This window comes from Amblyomma maculatum, chromosome 1 (genome assembly GCF_055883805.1).
Source record: "Amblyomma maculatum isolate TAMU_Amacu chromosome 1, ASM5588380v1, whole genome shotgun sequence".
NCBI classification, from domain to species: Eukaryota; Metazoa; Arthropoda; class Arachnida; order Ixodida; family Ixodidae; genus Amblyomma; species Amblyomma maculatum.
Genome location: NC_139344.1, coordinates 203,300,698 through 203,326,364, shown reverse-complemented (window position 1 = coordinate 203,326,364; position 25,667 = coordinate 203,300,698). Strand labels below are relative to the sequence as shown.

At 45.1% G+C, this 25,667-nt stretch overlaps 1 protein-coding gene across 1 annotated transcript in view; it reads right to left on the bottom strand.

Annotated features, from left to right (window-relative positions):
* Window positions 1-3,288: 3,288 nt before the first annotated feature.
* Window positions 3,289-25,667, bottom strand: part of LOC146205385 (uncharacterized) — a 58,059-nt gene continuing 35,680 nt past the window's right edge. The window contains exons 2-5 of the mRNA XM_084590053.1: window positions 18,776-18,908; window positions 10,928-10,992; window positions 10,671-10,792; window positions 3,289-8,534 (exon numbers count right to left, since the gene is read on the bottom strand). Coding sequence (XP_084446179.1) covers window positions 8,355-8,534; window positions 10,671-10,792; window positions 10,928-10,992; window positions 18,776-18,855 — 447 coding nt within the window. The 5' untranslated portion in view covers window positions 18,856-18,908 and the 3' untranslated portion in view covers window positions 3,289-8,354. The remainder of the gene's footprint in view (window positions 8,535-10,670; window positions 10,793-10,927; window positions 10,993-18,775; window positions 18,909-25,667) is intronic.

The window sequence follows — 25,667 nt, the reverse complement described above, 5'->3', positions numbered from 1 at the left end:
TTAACCTACCTAGCCCGCATCGAAAATCAAGCTACAACGCCTGGTTTTTCAGGCTCGGTCATAGCCAATCCGATGCCCTTAATATTCATCTTCTGTTCCACTAAGGCCGCCGTAAGAAACGGGCCAAATATGGGCAGGACCCTGGGGTCTACTGCATAGACTCAGCAAAATCAGAGGCCGGGCATATGATGGCGGTTGTGGTCCACCAACGACAACTAGTTGGTGCCCTCACAGTATGCAAGGACAATACAGAAACGGCGGAGGAGCTAGCCATTGCTTTGGCCGCCACTCATGTCATCTGCGCCAATATAATCATGGATTCCATGACTGCCTACAGCAATCACATCAAATGTCGCACTGGGCCCCCGGACGCCAGAATACTGCAAAATCTACCCCGACAAAGGGAAATGCTTCGTCTGGACACCGGGACATCAAGGCATGAACTCTCCAAACCGGAGGAGGCTGAATGGCGACGCGTACAGGCAGGAGCATGCAACTGAACTGCCCGTTTAAATCTAATAAACTCCCCGTCCTGCGGCTCCAAATGAAAATTCTGCAGGGAGAATGCAGGCCCGGTCCATACGTTGTGATCTTGCCCAAAGAATCCACCTAAAGTCCAAAACGCAGTGCCAACTATTAAGGGGATGGTATGGAAGTAGGGCAGACACCATGCGCTTCTAGACGGTATGGAAGAAGTAAGGAAAACACCAGGCTCCTCTAGATGATTTTACACGGCCACGGCCGGACTTGAGCAGCTGCAGCGAGCGCTCGCCGCACAAGTCCGGCCGTGACGCAGCGCGCGATTGTGTTGCCAGAAGCTAAGGAGCATGCATGAGAAACCGCGCTCACAATCACTACCGGCTTGAGCATGCTGTACTTCTCAGTTCTTGATAGGCAGCACGTGTACAGGGGTAGAAGGCCACAGCGTGCTTTGGTTGCTTTTGTTCACGGCACGAATTTCGGCGCAAGAGACAGCCAGCAAGCCTACACGATCGATCGATCGATTGATTGATTGATTGATTGATTGATTGATTGATTGATTGATTGATTGATTGATTGATTGATTGATCTACATGGCACAACTTCATAGCCACTGAGAAAACATGGCAAATGGAAATACCATCAGCGCAGACCAGTACAAACCAATTGGACGACTTGGAAGGCCATTTGGGCGTTGCGCTTGGTATAAAAACAAATTTGGTTCAGGTTTGGTTTATGGGGTTTAACGTCCCAAAGCGACTCCGGCTATGAGAGACGCTGTAGTGGAGGGCTCTGAAAATTCCGACCACCTGGACAGCACACGGACGCCTTGATTTTCGCCTCCATTGAGCGGCCGCCGCGGCCTGGATTCAATCCCGCGCCCTTGGTAAAGAGAGGGCAGTGGGCTCACAGGCGCCCGTTCCCTGACGCCATAAATGTCAAGTACGAGAGGTGGCGCCACAAGTGATTTTACTGTAGCTTCTTGCTGGTCCAGCCTACGGCGCTGCCCGGCGGCGCGCAGTTAGGTACGCGTCGCTTTAATTCTTGTGCCTACTTTGATGGAGCGAACGGCTGACGGACTGTAGGTACATGATCGATCCTCAATGACATTCTTTATTTATCGTTACTTGATGTCACAGGTAGCGCGAGATGTGGCGCGACATGCAATCAGCGATATGTATGGCTTGATGGAAGGACCTGGTATCAATTTTTTTTTTTTTTCACATTTTTGCGTCGAATTTTGCTTGCTGCACACTTCGTGGTTTTAAGTGGGACGATACCGATCACGTAGTCAGCCCGAGCTCATCCAGCCTTTTATTTTTTTTTTTAACTTCTTGCACGTCAGTTAGAAATACAACGCGCGAGTGTGATGGTACTTTGAACCATTTACGACACTTTCATTAGAGATTTTAGCTTTAACTGGATCACACAATATATGCTGTTCCTTGTTGTCAACGAAAATTTTTAGCACATGCAGCATTCCCTGAATGTTCTCTTGGATAACAAAATTTAAATAAGCGTCAACTAATCGAGCGTGCAGTGAACCTGAATGTGCACGCTTCTATTTTACCTTCTTTCACGCTCTCCTAGCATTTGTTTAGCTGATTAATATGTGCACTGTGAAAAGAGGGGCCTAGCAAAAGTAAATTATTGCCAGACCTCACAAAATTATTTCAAACTATATGCACTTAAATCACTTATTCATTCACATATCATGAGCAACGGGTCAGCTTAAGATGATTTGCTTAACTCCCTTACCCATCTCTTTGGAATTTATCGCTTTCACATAAAAGCGCAGCTGAGTGATTATATAAAAGCTGATGATCATGGCATAAAAATAGGTACGCGCGCACAAGCGAGCTAAGCAGCCAACCTCTTCCCACAATCTTGCTTTCACAACCGTCAGCACATACTGGACGTTGCAATCAGCAGTTAATGGCAACTCAAGCATTTAGTGAACATGTTTTAAAGATTACTGGCAAAGCTGACAGCAGACTCGACGGGTACAGCAGTCTTTCCTTTCCCTTCTAAAGAAAATGTGTTAACCAGGCGAGTTGGATATCATATCCCCTGTTGATGGCATTGTGAGGAATGCCTACAAACTTTGCTTCCTATTTTCATGTATCGGCGCCCAACATAACCTGAAATATGAACTATTACCTAGTATTATCTGCTAGCGACATGATCAAACAGAAATGCTTTTGCATGCAAATATGTATTTGCTGCCGAGCTGGTTGTATGAAGGCTAGGAGGGTAAAGGTAACGTTGACTTGTATAATAATATCTGAGCAGATTTCGAGCAACTAGGACAGCGGTGCATATTCTTCTCCGATTCTTTCCGCAACTCTCCGTTTCTCGGGACTGCAAAAAATATATTTGGGGCACCCTCGATGTGAACGTAACCCATCATCTTCCTTGACGCGTAACAATGGTTTTTTCGACACTGAGTCATGCTAAACAAATCTGCGTGAAGTCTTCGTCACATTCGCTGCAACCGTCTTTTCTTCATTTTAATGAAAAGCAAAATTTCATAGACCAAACGCGAGGACCAGGACGTTTAGGAAAACGCGATGACAGCACACGCGCACAGGTTTTAACGCAGTCGGCATGGAGTCATGCCGACTGACGTCAGCGCCGCGACGCGGCCACTCGGAGAAACAAAATTCATTGACGTTTGTGGCGCCGTTGCTAGCGTGGGCTCAGCTGGGGAGTAAGCCCCCCGCCCTCTTCCAGTACACTTTACCCTTGGGCACAACAGTCGGGCGCCCTAACTACTTGCACGAAGCTTTGAGAAGACAAATTGTAGATTCGGGGACGTTTTATTCTTCTTGAACTGTTCATACACATCTACACACTACCGAAACATACGAACAAACAGTACAGACACACATAGAGTATAAAAACAAAACGCCTCTCACCGCTGCCACGCCTGTCAGAGGGCCTTCAGATTGTTAGAAAGTTATGCGAAATATCAAGGGTAAATGCTCATTTTAATTGGCACATGATTTTGAAATTACCTGCACAACAAAATGCAGCACTTTATTCACTCCACAAGAAGAAATTATATGTACAGTTTTATAACATACACATCGAACTAGAGGCAAAAGAAAAAAGCAGTTTCATAAATAAGATCACGCTCAAGAATTGAAAGTCAGGTACCATTCAAAACCATCCTTAATCGCATAACATTGCGGGAAGGCAAAATGAGTCAGAAAACAAACACACAAAAACAACAGCAAAAACTCCGCAGCACTTGAAAGCACTGCCGCAGCTGACTTGTATGAATGAACAACATTATCAGCATTCGTCATGCGGAGAGGAGAAAATAGGTTGTAATATATCACAGCAACAGTTAAGAGCTGCGTGCCTTTTTCACTTTGCGGCTCTGATAGTGTAGGAATGGTCAACGCCGCTTACATAACATTATTTTACAGAAGCGAAGTTGCGAGAGGAAAAAAACGCAGTGCAACACATTCCTTTTCCTCGTACGAAAACCACCTTTCGTTTTACATGCTGAGAGACGAGACAATATGGAAGTTCTTTTGATGAAACCAGATGCCCCCCAATCGGAAAGAACCTGACACAGTGGGTTCCTGCGGGTGTTTTTTCAGACGCTTAAGACGGACGTCAACTTCGAATCACGAAGCTTCGAAACGCCAGAAGAGACAACCATATCTGCGGGGACTTCGACGCTTCGCGGGAACCCTCAGCAGCCGGCTTTTCCAAGCGCTCGATCCACACCCGATCCAGAGTAGCAGTAGTAGTAGTAACGAACTTTATTTAGGACTGAAATGCACGCGAAAATAACTCTCGGAGCAACAGCGTCGCTCTAGATATTGCGCTTTCAGTCGTTTCTTCGCGTGCGCTCAAACTTAGTGAATATTTCGCATGCGCAGAAGTAACCCACTGTTTTTGAACAGGCTTAAATCACCTTCCTCGCGCGAAAAGTATTCTGTCAACAATCCTAGCTTACGTGCGGCGCGCAAGTCTTCTCCGTTTTCTTTTTTCTTTAAACTTGGTGATCGTACGAAGGTAACTTCGCATTACTCAGCGTTTCTCAAGAAAAAAAAAAAATATGCTCCAGATGTCGAACCTAACAACACATTGTTGATGATCGTACGTAAGTAGCTTCGCATTACTCAGCGTTTCTCAAGGAAAAAAAAAAAAAATAAAAAAATAACGCTTCAGATTTTGAAACTAACAACACATTGTACCGATACATCGTCGTCCTAAGCTGGCAAACCACGCCCACTGCAGGACGTCACCCAGTGACCTTCAACTAACCCTGTCCTATGCTATCATCGGCCACTTAATGCCCAGAAATTCTGGACAGCGCGTTTTTTATTGAAATCATTTTTTTTTTTCGCATATCCTAAGATTGCACAACAATCAATATATATATATATATATATTCGTAGATGTTCCCTCGGGACACGTGTATTTGCTGATATTTGTTGCCAAAAACGCACCTCATTGGTTTTCTATGACAGTCTTAACTACTCGGCGTGAGCGCAGGAAAAGCACTAAAAAAAAAAAGAAAAAAAAGGGAGAGATTTGATACTCTTTGGAGGGTTAAAGACCATTCCCATCAATATTTCCGCGACAGCGCCTTGGATACTCCAGCGAGTGCTCACCTTAGCAACTATTGTAAAACGCAACGGCCAGGAATCGATGGCACACAACAGTTCTTTTTCAATAGCTTTGCTTAACTTGTGACGTGTAGTCAAATTCTTAGAGAAAGAGACGCCGCACAAGCTGTAAAGAACATAATCCATGGTGAAACGGGATTCGAATTCACAGCTTGGATCACAGGGCAATACATAACCGCATGAATGCTGTATTCTATGCTTACTCAGCGTTACTGCGATTTAGTGGTGAATGTAATTTAAAATATATGTGCTGGTAAGACAGGGTATACCGCAAAAAGCATTGAATGCGTTACGGATCTCGCATGTGACAGTTTCTCTTTTGGACCTTCTCTTCGAAAGGGTGCTATTCGCTTTCGATATTTCTTCTTTCAGACTGTTTGCTTCCTCAGCGTATATATCACTCGCCCCCAAGCCGTTCACTCTAAAAGAGGAAACAAATGGCGACTATACGTATTTTTCACTTTAAGCAACAGCATTGCAGTTGCTCCATTAGGTATCACTATGAGACAAGAGACAGAGGATGGTCTTATGTACGCACAAGTCTCGTTTCCTATCGGGTTAGGAAGAAGGGATTCTATTCCGCGAGCGGGTGTCAACGCTGCCAACACGCGAGCAACCATCATGGAGGCAACTCCTGGATGCTTTTATCGCCTCCTCGCCGGACCATTCGGCCGCGTTGCCTTTGTCGCGCGACTTCTATTCGGTAGGTGCTGACCTTATTTACTGAATACCTTCAATGAAACCAGCGGCCTCAGGGCTTGCAGTTCGAGTAAACTATAGCAGCAGTAACCGGGTGTTCTGAGCGCGTGCACATTTGTACGTGAGATTTATTCCAGCTGCTTTAAAACGTCAACTTCTGTTTCCTTAAAGGAAACAGCGGCGCGTACGTCGAGCCAAGAACAGCTCTAGAACCATAATGTCGCAGTGTAGCAGCTAATAAGAAACAAAGAGGAATGGTGAGTGTGTATACTGATAACAATACCCTTCCCTTTTGCGACACCGTCCGCATACCGCGAGTCAGAAGGCTTAACTGACCGTCGATAGTTTTCATTTCTTTTACTACAACAACCACACCAAAAAGAAAGCAGCGTATTCGGTTTTTATAGCCTTGCACTCGCTAACCCTTACACAGTGAGTGATTGGCCGTTTTTTTTTTTTTCTTTACACTTGCCGATTTTATAGCTAGCGACAAGCAAGCTCTAAGGCAGTATATATACCTAACAACACTCAGACAAACGTTTTATAAATGTTTCACTAAACATTTCATATGTCCAGCACACTCAGCCGGACGCATATGGCACACAATATAATATGAAATATATCCAGAACTGGTATTTCTGAATCTCCCTGAGTGTCTACTTTTTATGTGCTATTGCAGAAAGGGAATATGGGTGGAAAAAAGGTGACGTTTAATTTCTTCTCCAATTATTATGTTTTTTTCGATGTTCATTTCGAATGGTATGTCATCTAATGCTTAAATTTGCTTTTTGTGTGCACTCAAAAAGCAACGCCGCAACTGGGTTCTGTGAGCAAAACAACTGCAGAAATAAAAACGCACATGTTAAGTTTGGGCCGGCAAGTATATATTGCGACTTAAGCTGTAAACTTTGCGGCAGGTCGGCAGGCTATAGCCTCTTCTGTGGCACGTAGCCGCACAGTGCCAAATCTCAACATATCATCTTGACTTCGTGCATGATAAGGTGTTGCCTAAACATTCTACTTATATAAATAACATTTCGTTTGTTTTTGGTCGCTCTTCTATTTTTTTTTTCGGAACTAAGTCATATTCTGCACTTGCGTCCCTACTAAACGTGTGCTATCAAATGCTGAAATTCATGTGGCGCGCTCTTTTTTTTTTTTTTTTTCCATTTTTGCGACATTCACAGAAGTCTGCCGGCGTGGTACATATCTGCATGAGAATAATAAAGTCACGCATGGAATTAGGGTATTTATAAACACGAACAGAAACAAAGATATGTATCTTGTAGCAGCTTTTATCTCGCAGTTTCAGTTTCTGCAAAGGAGACTCCGCAATTTACAGAAAAGGAGAAGCGTGAGCGATGTGGGATAAGGCAAAATCAACACACGATGCCTGTACAACGTGCTTTTGGGTAGCCACAGAAAATAAATTCAGGGAACACAATTTCCGCCTTAAAGGCTATGACGCGATAGCGTTTATAGGATCCCTTCAGCGGCCTTGGTCCTTTTTGCACATCACTTCGCAGACGCGAACACTGTTTCGTTATTTTCTTTTTTCTTTTTTTTTTTTAACACCAAGGCTCACAAGATATCCCTTTAACGAACCTGCCTTGGCGGCGTAGGGGTATCGTGTCTGACACGTGTCCCAAGGGTCGCAGGTTCGTTTCTCGTCCAATTATCCCAATTTTCCTTCAAGCTGAATTCTTTACATAACGTTCTTCAACGTCAAAGTGCTGTCTGAGATATGTTGCGGCCTTATAGTCCCAATTTATCTGACGGTTTATTCACTTTTCCTTCCATGTGACGTCACGAGCTTCTCGATCAATCCGTATTTTTCTTGACATACCGCCGGCAACTACACGGGGGTTTCTGCTCAATGGGACCCTTAAATCTATCGCGTTCATAATTAAAATATACAACAACCGAACCTCAGCTGGATCGGCATGCCGCATTGTTGTAACTAGAAAGCATCCAAGTATCGCCGGCAACGTGCGGCACTCTCCTGACATGCCTGATGCTTGATCCAACAGAAGTGCATTTGTCAAGCACGCCAGAAAGCGCAGTGATATTGTCAATGAATAGTATTGAACCTCGTTCGCTACCTGTTCAGCTACTGAACAAGGCTGTGGCGCAACGTCGAGACCTTTAAAATTTACATTGCCCAAAAGTTCGAAGTTAAGTGGAACAATGACTTCCGCCAAACTTCAAACCTTTAAGCAGCGCATAGCTTCTGACGTGCGCGAGCATCATAAATATTTTGGGGTGTCTTTATCCTCTTGTCGAAAACATTTTCACTTGAATCAATGACCGCTGAGCAAACAGCAACAGGGACGACTCTTAGCTTCAAAGTGACCTCGCTATTAATAACCCTGTTTCAGAGCTTACGGCCAGACATGCATCAAAACCATTACGACGGCGAAGGACACCAAGGAGGAGACAGATGGTCGAGCACAACAATATCCAAGCGCAGGCTCCGGGCGGACGGCAGCCCTGGTTGCCGGAGACGCGTCGGACAGCTTGTCAAATTCATTTGAGATTCTTCTTCTTAGGCGGGAGTTCCTCGATGTCTTTGATGCCTAGGACGCAAACCCTGGTCTCCCACAGAGCGTCCGCCAGCTTTTTGCGGAAGCGCTTGTCGTCCAGTCCAGATGCACGGCGCTTACGGCATGGCTTTTGGCGCAACTTGTCTAGGCAAGCAAAGAAGGCCTGCATGAAAAATAATCGAGGAAAAAGGAAGTAACAGACAGGTCATGTATAAGCCATTTTCCTCGCAAATAACAGGTGAAAATTACTGCGTATGACGGCAATATAACCTTGGTAATGATTTAAAATGTGTTTCACAGCAGTTAGTAAAGTTGAAACGCCTGCATTGTAGCTACATTTCCCACAACGTCCGCAAGCCCCCTCTGCCACGAGGCAGCGCAGGGATACTGTTAAATATGATGCGAGTCCGAATTATATATATAAACGAAAAACACCAGCTCTGTTAATATAGCATCTTTTGATTTGCAGTACTAGAATTCTGGCACATTTGCGCTTCGACGATCAGCAGTGAATATCGCACTATTCCTCCAACGCGCGACATATGTGATTACTGTGCATTTATGGTTTACGAACATACAGATAGTTGTGCGCTGTTCCTCTTGCATTCAGCCGTATATAAGTGCACACAGGGTTTTCCGAAAAGTTCTTTTTAGATCTATCACGCTGCGACGTGGCGAGTGCTAACGTAATAAGCTAGCCTAGACTGCGATCTGGTAGTAAAAATGAGCTGCTTTTATAGTGTTAACTGGTCTTAGCTCTATCCTAAAGTAAGTAGCGTCGGTGGTGCCGTCCGCACAGACAATCGCCAGGCACCCACCAATAAAAGACATCTTCCACCTACGACTAGGATACCATAGCCCCGGTAGCCTTCTTAGCTGTTATCTCAGTTCTGATCTCCTGGTGTCTGAGTTCGTAAAGCCAACTTCCCATCAGTGCACCCTCGGACGCCCACCCTCGAAAGCATCCTACCACTCAACACATTCCGAATACGAGTTCGAAGCTCTAACCGTATGAGGCCACCTCTAAGGTGACGTAATGGTTAGAGCTCCACTTTAATTTATCAACTCTAATGTAACTCCATTTCTATGCTACATAGAGTTTCTTACTCTTACCTAGAGGGAAAGCTGTGCTGCCGTCTATGGGCGTTTACATGGAGTTTCCAGACGGCCAGTTCAGCCACCATGGGCGCTCAAAGCATCATGGGCCGGTGAGCTACCGAGTGCAGAACTACAACTTTTGACCAAAACTAATGCAAAGATAAACGTTGTTCTACCATAAATAATGCCCTAAGATTGAATATTGTGACTATAAATTGTAAAGAGAGAGAGAAACAGCATGTCAGTGTGATATTTATCCAATATAAGCGATGGCCCTTTCTCCTATTGGCTTAGTTTTGAGCAGCACAAATACCAATATTTCGCACTTAATAGGCAAACTTTGAAATAAAAAAACGTTATGAAAATATTTATGGCTGTACAATCACTTAAGAAAGTTTTTAGTGGCATTTCGGGAAACAGAAACCATTTATTGGCGACGTCTGCTTTTGCGCCTTCGCTACTATGGCTTTCGCGGTCTATGTACGCACCTTCAAATGATGAGGATGACGAAAAAGAAACATCGCAGTAACGCCACTCCATGTACCCGAGAAAAACCGACTGTCCCGCAACAAGTAGCACACCGGCCCATGATTCTTAGCGCGCCCATGGTGGCTGAAGTGCAGCGCCCTCAGCTTTCCCTCTAGTTAGTGTAAGGAACTCTATGCTATGCTATCACAAACCAGCTAACACTGGATCGTTCGCGGTACGACAGTCCTGCGAATGACAACTTTAAGCCGTACACAGCCACCGGAAAAATAAAAGATGCCACAATCATAGTTGGTCATTAGAGACAAAAACTAATGCCTCTGATTGCCCTGGAGTCACTCTTGTACAGCGAGCGATGAACGATGAGCACGTCAAGCCGTATTTAAGTCACTTCGACAATTTTCATGATTTTCATTTTCACGGCGGCTCACCGAGATTTAGAACGGACTTTCATAAGTTCAGATCTTAAAATATGTGAACGTATAGCTCCCTCACTATTGTTCGAAACCTCCCTTCCCTTCCCTCCCCCGCCTTTCCCATTGATTTCAGTGTTGCGTGATGTAAATTTTAATCTCAGCGTAGGTTTTAATCATGCCCCTCTTGTGAAGTTCAATATTACTCAATATAACAAGAACACGCATAAGAACATGCCAAAATCACAAGCTCATAATTGAACACGGCCAAGAAAGAGGATGCATTAAACTGTCCAACTGACCTTCCTGAGCGTGCACTGCGTGTTGTAGTAATCAGCTCCGGAGAGGTATTCCACCAGGTTGAAAGCCCGCATGAAGTTCTGGCCACAGCGGCGTAGCGCCACTTTGTGGCAAAGGTCGTAGACTTGAGAAAAAAAAAAAAAAAAACATTATTATAGCTATACATATTGCTTTAGGTTTTCACAAGTAGATAGCATCAAGACATTGAAAGTGCTTGTTATTGATCCACTGCGTAAAGAAAAGTAACCTAAAGCATTACCATTTTCTTCGGTGCGGTTCTTGTTCTCTTCGTGGTACCTGTGCAGAAAGTCCTGCTTCTTCACTCTGCGTAAATGCGATAAGGAAAATGAAATCAGGGCACGTCTGAAAAGAGGCCACAGAATTCAACTCAATGCACACTGTGTCAACGTCAAAGGGGATGGAGAAAGAAATCGAAAATATACGCTAGAGGAGCGCTGCAGACACGAGCACGCTTGCCAAGAACATATGCTTCTTGTTTAAGACGCTTCTACAAGAGCCGCGCTTTAACTTTTGCCTGAGAGCCACGCGCACGTTCGGAAACGAGCATAGTATAACCGTGGATCGAAGACATCGCAGGACTATGGTACGAAAGAGATCCGCAGGAGCAACTTAGTGAGTGCACGTCGACGAAGTGTTCTGTCTGTAGCCACATGCAGTGCAATCTTGCATTTCATCTCACCGCCAAATTGGTCACTCGGGACCACAGACACGAACACCGACTGCAGTTCCCGATCTCTGCATAATGCCGCTGGCCCACACAACCCAATCTGCTACACTAAGCAGTGCTTCCAAAACTACCGCGATTAGTAAACGTAATATGAGCACTTTAAGATTCGGGGCGCTCGCGTAGCGAGCGACGAGGTATAGTTTTAATCCACGAAACAGACTGTGTTGCAAAAATGGCTCTAAGTGCTTGAGCTGACAGAAAATCGTAAGAGCATGAATGACGTTCCTTATTATTGTTAATCTATACCAGTGGAGAGAGAATTCGCTGTCAGTTTAGCGTACTGCTGATAGAAATCTTTTGAAATGGCAGTTGTTATCCACAATGGTGCGTACATAATATTATTGAGTTGTCTCGAACACTAAGCACAAACCTAACAAAACATAAGCCTCAAGGCCTCGAAAGTAGCTCTGGCATGTGCGTTAAAGCGGGAGTGCAGTTTTTATTTTCTTCTTAATCTCCTCGCACAGGATTCGTTTCCATGAAGTATATTCCTTTATAGAAGCGTGCACCACTTTCTCCCTCGTTCTGGATACCGTTTCACCTCAAGGCATCACTGTTTTTACAATGCAGCTATTAGGGCAATATATTGCCTGGTCGCGTTCATAGGCGCCAGTTCAGAAGGTGATTGAAATGTAATATCAAACACGTTTTGCGCAACAGTGCCTTTATTTTAGGTTCACGAGTAGAAAAATAGCCGTTAGTACGCGGGTCAAGCAGTGCCAACTAGAAACATCGGTACGGACGATCCGCCGCAACTAAAATGTTGCGTAAGCGAAAATGTTGTGCAAATGTCTCGTTCGATTGAAAGATATCGACAATTTATTTGTCGCTGTACAAGAATGTTGCTACCAACGAAAGTTTGTTCTCCGTGTGCAGGACAAATAAGCTGCGACAAATTCATTGCAGTGCTAATGACATCATTGAGCTCGTTCGTACGGCACCGCACAAATTGCATTAAAGCTGCAGAAATTAGGCACCTAGTGTCGCTTTTTTTTTTTTTTTTTTTTTTTTTGTGGTCACTTGTGGCACCGACCACAGACGTCACCAGAAAATGCCCGCGGTCTTTGCAGCCGTGACAGCTGCCGAAGCAGCGCCCACACGGCGCGTATTTGACATGACCTCTATGGGTTCCTGGGAACACGTGATCAATATATGACCTCACTGACTCTTATAAGGCCTAAAATGTTCGTTCAGGGGCGGTGTGTTTCACAAATCAAAAGAGGACAAATAATGAATCACCAGAAATCGGCTAACACGTTTAGATTTTTCTGTCCTTTTGCAGTTGTTCTTTGTTCACATACACATCGTGTCTGAAGCCTGCATCCTTGGGATAATCTGTAGGATTTGTTTTTTTTTTCTTCTTTTTTTTTTTTTTTTTTCGGCGGGCACATCTACAGTCTGCTGGTTTCTTGTGGCGACGTTAGTGCTTGTCTTCACCGCGAGTCAGAAAAAAAGCTGTGCAGAAAAATCATTTACGCCTTCTTCGTATCCTTGTTATTTATTTATTCGCAACTAAAACCATAATTTATAGATCTGCCTTGACGACAACCTGTTCGAACTCAAGTACCCGCCTGCCATTATCTCACCTGATCTCTCCACCAGTAACTCATTGTTTACAAAGTTACGACTAAATACAGTAAAATTCCGCCTCACTTTTTTAGCACTGCATTCGCCCATATCAGTCGTCTCCGGACGAAGGCGCCTTCGGAGACTTCTGAGCTAAAGGTCCATGATTGTCATGCAGACTGTCAAAACGGGTCTTTGAATAACCATGACTTTCTAGGTGCCTGCATACGTATTCATATATTTGGTTATTTAAATAACAGATAACTAAAGAAAAAGCATCCTCTATTCTTCGCATTTTGTTTTCTTTCAGCTGCCAGACATTTCAAGCTTCAGGTGATTGTGAGATGAACAGTGGGTTGCATATGCAATAAAGCATAGAAGTAGAATCACAGCCTTGCGCAAAATTAGGCCAACTGTCAGTTTTACCGATGAATCCAAGAAAGCGAAGTTCACCTAAAACAGCGTGCTGTTCCTCCCGTTTGAAATGACAAAATTATAAGGCCTGAATCGTTTTACAGGGCTTTCCATCCATGCGGGTATAACTCGATCCTACCTGATGATATCGAAACGTTACCCATTGTTTTTGTTGCACGTAGTAAGAACCGCAGCCTATGCATAAAAAAGTCGGTTACCTAGATAGATTTCGCCACTTTAGTGTCTTCCCACGCTTCTCGCACCAGGTGCTACCGCAGGGCGCTTGTACAACTTTTCCCATTTATTTTCTATTGCACTTATTAACGATCACACACTGTGGCTCTGCTTTGGCGAATTAAAAACTCTGTCGACTCCTGACTCATTCGCTCTTGATCTCAAAAAAAAAAAAAAAAAATCGCTACACAAGCGAAGCTCAAACTTCCAGCGAATGGAGGACCTGGAAGACGAAAGCGCAGTGCTCTCAAAATATACATCGATTCATCCGCCACGCTCACTACTTAAAAATCGCTGCATATATAGGCATAAAGTTTTCTTATATGCACGTGCTACGAGCTCGAAAGCGAAAAAAAAAAAAAAAGAGGAGTGTGCGGGTTCTGCAATTGTGCTTTGCTCTGCAGAAGAAAACGCGACTCTGCACAAATGAGGAGCGCGCGCGAAGAGTCAGCACTTTTCACATCTAATCAAAAATGGCCCCTTTTGTCCTCTTCAGTGTCTGTCTCTCGCTCTGGCTGCCCTGTTGGCGAGCAGCTACATAAGACCACTGCAAAAGGCCCAGCCGCCGCGCTTGTGGACACGTCGGTTGGGCAATGTACCGTCTTTGCCAAAAGTGTACCGCTACCGTTGCGACTCCATGTAGCAACCATCTTTTTGTTCTCGTACCGCGGGTGGAGCTCGAGTTTCCGAGATTATTTTTTGGCATTGGCGTTACCGGCAGACTATTCATTTACCAACGGCAAACAAGATTCACTAACTCTTAGCCACAGAACACACAATGTTCGCTTGCACTATAACAAACACGGTCATATACCTCCGAGCAACGAGGTTGCACTAAGCTGTCAAACACATGCGTCCAAGAAGAATAGCGAGTGACTTGAAAGCATGGTAGCTGAAGAAATGTATTTAAAATGCTTTTCCAATTTTCGCTAAAGCCGTGCCGCCCTCCTTCAGTGCTCTCTATATCAGGCCGACCTCTGCACGAGTGGTCAGAGCAGCCGTGCCAGCCATTCTCACAAAATACTGTCTTTTTTTTGCACTGCGCTCGTGTGTGTGTGTGTGTGTGTGTGTGTGTGTGTGTGTGTGTGTGTGTGTGTGTGTGTGTGTGTGTGTGTGTGTGTGTGTGTGTGTGTGTGTGTGTGTGTGTGTGTGTGTGTGTGTGTGTGTGTGTGTGTGTGTGTGTGTGTGTGTGTGTGTGTGTGTGTGTGTGTGTGCGCGCGCGTGCGTGTGTGCGTGTGTGTGTGTGTGTGTGTGTGTGTGTGTGTGTGCGCGCGCGCACGCGCACATACGCACGCATACACACAAAACATTATTCATACTAATTCCATGCATTTTGTTGAATGCATTGTTATACAAATAATGCATGAGCGATTAGCATACAATATTATTAAAATACCGAATTCAATATGCCAACTAGGCTATGCCACCTTGTAGTAGTGGTTTCGATAGCTTGTCCTAATGTAGCTGATAGTAACAAGCAATGACGCCAAACCTAGAAATGTATCCCTAGATCTATAATTTTTCATGGACGTTTGTGATCTAGCGTTTTTATTGTGTTTCTTTTTTTTTTTTTATTTTAGGGGTGTGTTGCTCCCTGCAGTTCTTTGGATGTGTGCACGCCGATAAAAGATGTAGAATGCGTAATGACTACTCTCTGCGGGCAAAAATTAAAATATTGCTGATTGCTGACTTCCGCATTCCTAACAGAAAGACTTCCGTGACGATTGCCGCTCAGCGAGATGTGACTTCCCGTATAAGCGGTTAATAGAGCTCTGATACACGACAATGACGTCTGTCGCAGTGAGAGAGTAATATAAAACAAACATCGAGTCCTTTGCAGCACATATATAACCGTATACTTTCATTCTTCCTTACGTGCTGCAGGCTTCAGTAATGGCAACGTTTGGAACGGTAGCTGGTAAACAATGTTGAACGAAGAACACTGTAGTATGCGGTGAAATATATTTAACCATTAAGAAGTTTATTTCAAGCAAAAGGACGACGAGTATGGACGAGTAAGAAATTTATGTAATATGGTACGCTTCGAAAGCTGATTTCTACTAAACTATATCAGTGTGTAAAGTACTCGTACTTTGCTTTTCTCTACTAAAAAGATCGTGCTGCAGGCTAGAAAGGAAAGATATTTGACGTATTGATTGCACTTCCGAGACGGTTCATAAAAGCAAGAAAAGCTTTACGTACCTGAATCCACCCACAAGCTAACATACTTGTTCACGCCCTCAGTATGGGAAAAACGTGTCAAAAAGGCATAAATCGGCCCTTTTGGCTGTATGCCGGAGAGCACACCTGTCGTTTCATACGATGGGGAACTTTGTTAGTGCTGTTAGGCTTGTTACTCATCAAAATTCTAATTGTGCGTTTTTTCCCCCCTAACTTTTACGGTGATTATTTCAGGGATTTTGAGCCGATCTAGGTTGACAACACTGCTAACTAGAGATATCAGCATTCGCAACCACTGCGTTTGAACATGGATACTGTTCCTTTATTTTATTCTTTATTCAATGATTACCCCGCTTAGCCCGAGGGCGCTACAGCAGGGGGGGTTACAGAGTGGAAAAAAACACATCTTCATTTATGGAGCACACTTGATGACTTGAAAGCCGATTCCATTCACTGATGGATCGAACAAAAAAGGAACTGGCATACATGTTAGTTCTGGCACTGTATTCCAAAATTTTAAAACAATGATCTGTGCGAGCAGAAACATAATGTGGCCTATGTAAGTATATTTCCTTTCGAATGCCTGTTTTGTTGTGGTAAATTTGGTACAACAGTTTAAGTTTAAATTTCCTTCTTCGAGAGGAGAGGGTTTCCCATCCTAATTCATTTTTCATTCCATTGTTCATTCCATTGTTTCATTCCATTCATTGTTCCACAACACCAAATAAAAAAAAAAAGAATTGCACGCTCTTAACGTGAGCGATGGCTGCCTACACGCGACATCGCACATGCTTTGGAGATAGAGCTATACGCATGAGGTAGCATAAATGAGCCAGTTGCTAACAGCAAGAAATTTGTACCAGTCACTGATTGCTAACGGTGATGAATCTGGCTACGCACAATCATGTTTTTACATTGCCGGCGTGTCAAGTTAAGGTAGTTTGGCTGATATACTTTCTTCGGATGTTTGCTATTACTACAAAAAAGAAATAAAAACAGTTCTAATGCCATTAATTATGACGGTTTTTGGTTTGTGGAGTTTGACGTCCCAAAGCGACCCAGGCTATGAGAGACGCGGTAGTGGAGGGTTTCGGAAATTTCGACCCCATGAGGTTTTTTAACGTACACTGACATCAATTATGGCATTTCGGCTTACTTCCCGTGATTTTAGAACCAATGTGTTCGACAGACTAACGGTATCTCACTTCCCGGAAATAGAGGACTTGTTTTTTATAATCCAAGTCAGTCGCGTGTGTTCTGTGCCTAATAATAAAAAACAAAGAAACCTTTATCCTAATTTCCTTCTGAAATAAATGGTTTCTGGTTGTAACGCGGATGCCAAGGAAATAATCCGCATGGCGATAACCATCGCACAAAAAGAGGATAAAACCGAAAGAGAAGAGCAAAACAGCAAATGAGCTTGAAATCAGCAGGATTAAGGAATCAAAACGAAATCCAGGTCAGGTTTTTATGTATATAACTTGAAAAAAAAAAAAAAAAAAAAACAATAAACTTAAAAAGTGCTTAAGTGAAAGCGTTACATGACCGGCAGTTTTAATCGGCTAAAAGACGAAGCTGTTCGTCGATTTAGATCAATAGGACAGCATTGAACGAAAATGCCATCGTCAGCCTTGGCGATGTTTTGTTCGGAACGCCACATGGAGGGCAGTACTAGTCAATCTTGCCTCCGCAGCGCTGCTCGCTGCGCTGCGTTCCGCGCCGCGCATAAATTCAGAGCATACTTGCAGGTTTGACCCCCTTAATATGTCAGTGCCATACGCGCAGTAATGAAATTTGAAAAGTTTATTTCTCCCGCTTGAAAATTACTGAACAAATGCTCTTTCATGCCCTGCCTACCCTACTTAACAACCTTCATAACAAAGGCATTAATATCAAAAGTATAAATAGCACACGTTGAAAGCTTTTTTGTCGTGTAAGAATATGTTATCTACATGATTTCTATTGTATAATAATGTGCGTTTTTTCTATGCTTTCTAATGTACAACGGTGTGCGTTTTCTCGGATCTCTCACCGTGTACCTTGAAAATAGGGGGCTCGAAGCTCTTCAAGTGGGCACTTCCACTTTTTCTTCGAGCCCTCTTCCTTTTTATTTGCGGAAGAAATAAAAACATTGATTGATTGATTGATTGATTGATTGATTGATTGTGGCAACCGAGCAAGTAGCCTAAACCTGATTTCTGATCGAACTAAACTGGCGCAGACAGCAGCACCATCTCTCCATGCACTGTGAGCCAGCTCCGGCAGCGGCCGCCGCACTCCGGTTACTTTCGGGAAAGACGGCACAGGACAGCCCATCGCTGCAGGCAGTGAAAATGTGGAGAGAGCAAAAAACACCTTTTTTTTTTATTTTTTTTTCTAAATCAAGTAACGTTTAGCCCAACGCTCTAGAACCCACGACTTATTCCGCTAATGTAGATCTTAAATAAATACAAACTCTTTAACTGCCTAATGCCCTCATTACGTACCTGAACTAGTCGACTTTACATCAACAAGAACGGAAGGAGAACTCCCTCGAAGCTGGCTCGCATCGCCATCAAGAAAACGACTTTGTTCTCGACAACGACGTTTTTCACAACCATGTGAGCTAGAGCAATCGCTGCGTGCATGAGCAATAACAATTCGTATGCCTCTGTCCGCTGCTCCTGATATAATTCCTGCAACTCTCCACGGTCATCTGCGGACGCGAACTCTGCACGTGCGACACAAGTACATATTCAAAATGTGACGCGCAGCACTTCGCGTCTCAGTTCCAGACAATGGTGTAATTCTAGAACTCCTCTCGAAGCATTTACTTCGCCCCGAAACTGTCATTCATTCCTTTGTGCATGGCTGCGGAGAGTAAAGCGAAACCTCCAATTTTTACCGGATATAATTTCGTTCTTAGTTAAGCGAGCTCTCTTTCAAAATGCGCACGCTGCGGGGAGTCTGCGCGTGTCTCCTCACTTGTATTTGATCTCTCTCCTTGGCTCGGCGACTACCACCAGCACGGTGATGAGCAACACAGTCACTGCTTGGAAGCCCATCCCAGGCTGATGCGGCCGGAAAGGCTGGCCGCTGTGCTGCTTACGGCTGGCACCTGAAACGAAACACATTTGCACGGTGTCACTCTACTGGGGGCGTGAAACTAGTGAAGGTGTGTGTTGTAATTATTAGCCAATCACCAGCGAAACACACACCCGCTTAGTTTACTCTTTCGTTCTTTCTTTTTTTTTTTTTTCTTGTTTTCAACCGACTAGCGTGTGCTAATATAGGCTCATTAAATAACTTTTTCGTGTCTTCTGCTCTCAAAATCCGGCAGTAGGCATACGCATTATTTCTAAGTAATCCAGAAACCGCATTTCGACAAGGCTTAAGAATTATCTACCTGCATTAATTTTCAAACGCACTTTGAAAATAATTTCGGCGCCGAGACAACTCGCACGGAACTACAATGTGACAGTGGCCGTACATTTTAGATGCCAATGGACGTATGAAGCTTTGTTTCTGTGCACGCTGAAGGGCCTCTTTGAAAATTTCCACAAAACGTACCAATTTTCTGCTCAGAGCCGTGCATGTTGATGTCGTGTACTGAGCGACTGTGTAGTGCCCCACAACCTTTTTTTTTTTTTTCCTCTTTCCTGATTAACTGTACTTCGGTTTCGCTTTGTTTCTCTCTCTCAGGTGGTCCTCCTTTTTTCCCTCTTGTTTTTCTCAGGATCGTCAAGATTTATGCTCGTTAGCTGGCGTCTTGCTTCGCTGGCTGCCCTGGGGTTTAATAAACAGCTAAGGTACGTAACCAAATCCCCACAAAAAATAGTAACCAAATCCCCACAATCGCCCCCAAGTTTCACTGAAAATGCAAAACATTAAGACAATGAATATATGACTACACCTGTGGGCTTAAACAAAGCTTTACGTTAGAAATCCGCAAATAACATATTTCAAGGCCAAGGAACAGAAACAAAGTGGCGCTTAGCAACAATGCAAGAGTGACGTTCCCATGTGGCTTTGCATGTATGAGCCGTCGCTTTTTCCTTAGTTTTATCTTCTATACTATTTTTTCTTTTTTTTTTCTGTCGGCCCGAACGCGATCGTCATAACTGCGCAATTACGAAGAATTTATAGATGATGGTGTAATCAGCAACTGTATATGGTCAGTCAAAAACACTATTCGTTCAGACTAAGCATGCAGACTTGCGTGTATGGAAACCAGTGATCAAACTGTATTGCCCTGTATTGCAGCTCAATGCACAGTTTTATATTATACTGTACTGTATGCGATATGCCGCCAACTAAAGCAATGCCCTGCAACAACTCCGAAGACGCAGCAAACAATCATCAACTAGCTGTAATACCGATGTTACATTACGCCTGTTCTTGCTAAGACATGTCTTACAGCCATTTGTAGACGTATTTATGCCCGCACAGAGGAGCATAACGGAAAAGAGCGTGCACGCTTTTATGTCATGAAGCAGGAAGAGACAGAAGGGATCTTTAATAAAGGAAAGATTTTAGCTATAATGTTTTAGCATGGTCTCTTGCAGCCCGCGCTTCAATTAGCCTTTGCGCCTTTTTCCCACAGGCTCATTTTTTCTTCCGTTCTTCGCCATTTCAAGCCCCGAATTCCCACCTCTGCGGGGAAGGCGATAAATGAAAACGCCACCAGCCCCGGTAGTGAACAAGGAGCAGAGGACCCCGCCGGCCCCCACCAGCGGCGCGTAATGAGATGTCAGCGCGGCGCGTTCTTCACTCGCCGTCGGCGACTCGAAACGGAGGCCCCGTCCCATTGGTCCGCTTGAAACAGTTCGACGTTTCCGGTATGATCTAGCACAGCACGCAGGGCACAGAAGAACAGCGCATGTAGAGAAGAAGGTGGCACCACGACGCCCAAGCGATGGCGGCCGGGGCAGCCGTTTCGATAGGGTGTCAGCTAGGGAGGCAGTTTACCGCGGTTGAGCGAGTGATTTATGTTTATAGAATCAGAACGCACGGAGAGTGCAGAAGCCGGGCAGCCCGGCTACGTGCCAGATGAGAGCGTCGAAATTACTCGTGACCTCTTTCTTCTAGGATGTTGCAAAAACCTACAATTTGTATAGTGACGACCGCCGCTTATCAGCAGAAGCGGCACTCCTACCTATCTCGTTTCTTGGTCAGGAACGCATACCCTGGAGAAATCCGTCCAGAGCATCCATTTTAATTGCATTCGCGACGCGGAGTACAAACATTTCTTTGGAGTTGCTTGCACTGACACACCCAACTGCCTGTCGGAAAGCAAACAATCGTCGAAGTGCTAAATGCGAGCCGCACTGTTTGCTATGGAAAGAAGGGGGAGGGGGAGGGAGGGCGGTGAAGGTGTCTCCAAGAGAAAGTAAGCACAACCGAACCGCCGCTTATCGACGAGGTGGCTAACATCCGGGCGGTGTTGATTAAGACGCTACCAGGACCTCCGGGTTAGAATCCCACCTTACACTTTCCTTACACTTTCTAGTCGATTATCTTTTTGACCATATTATTATTACGTTGACTCCCTTGTTTTTCCTGCATTTGCTACCTAAGTATTATATAAAGTGCATTAACCTTTGAAATATATCAGTACTCATTAGACTCTGCACCACTTGCACAATCACGGAAGAAAAAAGTGAAACCCGCTTATCGCCTTTTCGCTTTTCTTACAAGCAGCCACACCAACAAGGATTGCGTACACTTTAATTTGCTGCTTTACTTACCGCTCGCTATTGAAGTTCGCTTTCGAGGAAATATCGTGACGGGCGTGTAAGCGTCCCCGTCTGCCAGCCGCAAACATTAATTCTGAGAAAGACCGAGATATTTCTCAACATCGCGGGGTATTCAACGGCACAAACTTTCGTCACGGAGGCCTTCCGTGGAGGGCTTGCCACACATAAGCCTGCCACTCCACTCAGCCCACTGAAGGCAATTTTTGGTCTGCCTCAATCAACGTGCACTGACCCTGTCTGCCAACTCCCCCGCCCAACACTGCATGACTCCGGCGATTTTATTTTTCTTCAGCCCGGACTAGGTGGCGGGCGATCTCCAGAGATTCGCCTTTCTATTTTTTTTATTTTGATAACGCACAATTAATGCAGATGGACCTTTCTATTTCCTTCGTTCTGCTCCATTCTTCAGAAAGCACCGATCAAGAGAAGATAAAAATAGCCCCATACTTATAACGCTAGAATCAGTGAAAATAAAGCCCCAAAACGATAACTACATTTGCGCCGTATCCGCCTATACCATGCACCACCAGAATCGAGTCGAGTCGTGAACTGTACGGTGCATTCGCACAGCCATCTGGGATTTGATTCGGTGGTGCTTTGTTTCGTCAGCGTTATATTCGAAGTATACATTTTTCGCGCTAACAATTCTTATGGTGTACTTTGAAAGTCTTAGTGCACCGGTGCGCGCTATTTATACGCTAGCCCTCAGAAGCTTCCAAGACAAAGCATCTCTCTCTCTCTCTCTCTCTCTGCGATGCGATACTTGAAATGTGTGCGCAGAAGGAACCGTAATATCGCCTGAAAATTACCTTAGAGGCTAACAGAGACGTACTGGCTGTCGGTGCGCCCAATGGTTGTGACATCAGCGTTACTAGCAGAATATAAAGTGAGGTTTAAGGAGGCCTTTCCCTCATCACTAATGTGCCGCGGGGGAGCGTTACAACAGCGAGTCAGACCTGGAGCGTAAAGCTAGCTCGTTTAAACCAAAAATAGCAGAGTTGCTTTTGTTTGACCAAGAAAGAACGAACGCCAAGACTGGCTAACGATAAAATGTCTAGCAAAAGTGACCTTAAGCGAGCCTGCATTTAGTGACTCACTCCAGCCGCCGCTGCTGCTTAGTGGCTATATGGCCTTCGATCATTCTAGTTCACTGCACTTCGGTTGTTGGAGGCCGAAGTCGCGGGTGTGATGCTGGTCTCGGAGGCTACATTTCGAATGAGGCGAAGTGTGACCACTTCAGTGTACCTGGGTTTCGCTGCACATCAAAGAATCCCTAATGGCCGGAATGAACTCCGAGCTCTTCACGATGGCGTACCTCATATCCTAGAGTGGAAAAAATCTGTATACTATTGTTCTTCGCAAACGCCCTGGTGAAAAAAAAAAAAAAAAAAAAAAAGGTAAATTAAAAAGTGAGAGTTGCATGTTACTTTGTTGGCTCACTTTCGATCGATAAGGCTGTTTCTTTCTCTTTTGCATACATTTAACACAATATATTTATTTACCGCCTTATTCTCGGTACCTTCTTCCTCGCAAAGCGCAAGCGTCGTAAAAGACCAGTCGAGCACCTAGTTGGAGCGCTTTCGTGCTCCAACTAGGATGCGGGCGAAAGAGGGTTTGGGCCTGCGCGTGGTCCCAGCCTCCGAACAGCACATAAACGGATACAGGAAAAGGCGCCACGTTTCAATGTGCTCCCCCTGCTCCCCCCGCTCAGGCGTGTTTCTGTGCCAACCGGTGCGAAGCCGAAGTGCACGCTCAGCTAATGCGCACTCATTAATGAGCATCGATTTTTGTCGCGGTGCGCTCGCGCGAACGCTTGACGGTGACGACAATAGTTACTTCGGACACGTTTCACGGTCGCTACAAATTGTCTCTCCTGTTTCCTTGTCCACTGCGGGAGATTTGGAAAGAACGAGACAGAAGCAGCATTCGGCGTGTCCTCTTCAAGCATTCGTGCGTTGACGCAGTTGAGCGGACACTCGTCGAAGCGATGACTCAGCTCATCCCACGTACAGGGTCCTTCAAAATATGTGCGAACACGGCGAAGCGTTCGCACATATTCGCATATTCGCACAAATTCGCATATTCGCACATATTCGAAGCGTTCGCATGCGCACATAGCGTGCGCATGCGCCACATTGTTTCGATGCGCGACCGCGCCGGATGCGCTGACGCTCACGGAGCGCGGGCACGCTTCGCCGTGTTCGCACATATTTTGAAGGACCCTGTACGTACGCTGGAACATATCTCGGCCGCTGGTCAGTGGAAGATAAGCAACCTCGGTTCTACTGCCCGCTGGGAATGGGCTTTGGCACATTTCAATCTCTAAACCACATCTCCATCTAAATGAGCCACTGAGACAGCGCAGTGCCCGACGCGTCCGCTGAGATGGATGACCGTCTCGACCTCGGTGGTGTGGCGAAGTGCGGTGCACATCGAACGGTCACAGTTTTACGCTCGTTGATCTGCTCTTACCATCTGTTCGCGTTCCATTACCCTGACATCTATGCATAGCGCAGATCCGGATGATGAACCAGGGGGGACGTCATTTCGAAGTTCGGTATCTCTGCTGTTAAATTTCGAAGCCGTTTTCCAAATTAGTAAAAGTACAAAAATGTTAAAGTAGAATTATGGCGCTCAAACAATTTATGAGAAGGGGGAGGGTAGTACGCGCGTTGATGGCAAAGGGGGGCTGAGTGAGACGATCAGGAAGCACTGCGTGAAACTCGAGCAGGAGACGGCAGTAAGCCAATCGCAACTTAGTGCGATGAAGCTGACCATGCAGGTGAGCAGGTTCGCAACTGCCGTGCGAGCTCGCGCACAGTGCGTTTGTCGAGCAGCACTTGTTCCCAGCCGTTGCCAGTCGGTGCACCCCAATGAGGCCGCGAATCTGAAGTGAGAGACGAAAACACTGCAGCGCTTGGACGACGCTTCAACCGCCCGGTTGTGTGCGGAGTCGAGCTGCAAGTGGGCGGCGCCTGTCCCGCGTCACCAAGCGTGGGACGTGTATGCGTCGCCTGTCACACGAAGACAGGGCCACACTCACGGTGTGGCTGGAGCTTTCGAAAGCTCAGTCCTCGCTTTCGTTTTGCTCGCCCTTCACTTTACCCCCTCCCCCCCCCCCCCCTCCCCTTTATTTTTTTTGTGTATGTGTGTCATATATGTGGCGGGAGACTGACAGCACTACCCGGCTCCACGTCTTGGCTAACTCTGCAGTCGCTTTCCCCTTTGCGCACAAGCCCAACATTTCTATTGCACGCGCAATGCAACGCTTTCTTTTTTTTTTTTTTTTTGCCTCTCATGCAGTGTTTTGAGGCGGAACAAGACTTACAGGTAAACTACGCGCTGCAAACAGCTAATTTCCATTCAGACGTACTATGAATATATCCACTTATAAAGCAATGTTAGCGCTACAACATTCACGCCGAGATATATGATTTTTTTTTTTTTCATTCTGAACTAAAACATCAAAGGTACAAAGGCCGCAAGATAAGAATATGTCTTTACCGGAGTCATTTCAGAGGTCCTGTTCAAGACACCTGGAAGAGATTTGGTTTCGTCTAGTGTTCTGTCATGAGTGCTCGTTTGCGCTGGGATATGAACGGAAACTGTGAGCAAACTCGATCACTACGTTAAATTTAATTTCCGTCTTTCGAAGATAGTTGAAAGGCCAATCACGCAGTTTTTTGTTTTAATTTTTTCGAGATTACCATATTGTAATAATTGCAGGATTTTCTCTCCATCCTGATTACTTCCAAGTTTTAGCTAACATGAGATATTAGGACTGTATTAAGGCTGAGTTATATGTACGCGAAAACTCTCGCGAACGCGAACGCGACGGCGGCACGCGTCGACGGACTACAGTGCAAGTTAACACACATTCGATACGGTTTGTTGTAAATACTTTTTACTTTGCCATGTTATCGCAAAATAACTTTAATTCTTGCAATCGTTATGACTGTTGTTGCATTTGGCAATAGTTTTGCGGTGTACTACTAAGCCACTATGCTAGCCACACGACCTACACAGAGCTAACAGAGCGTCGTCGCCGTTTCGCTCGGTTCGCGCTGTCGCGTGTATGCATCTTCCCCATGTGACGGAGCAAACCATGATCGCTTTCGCCG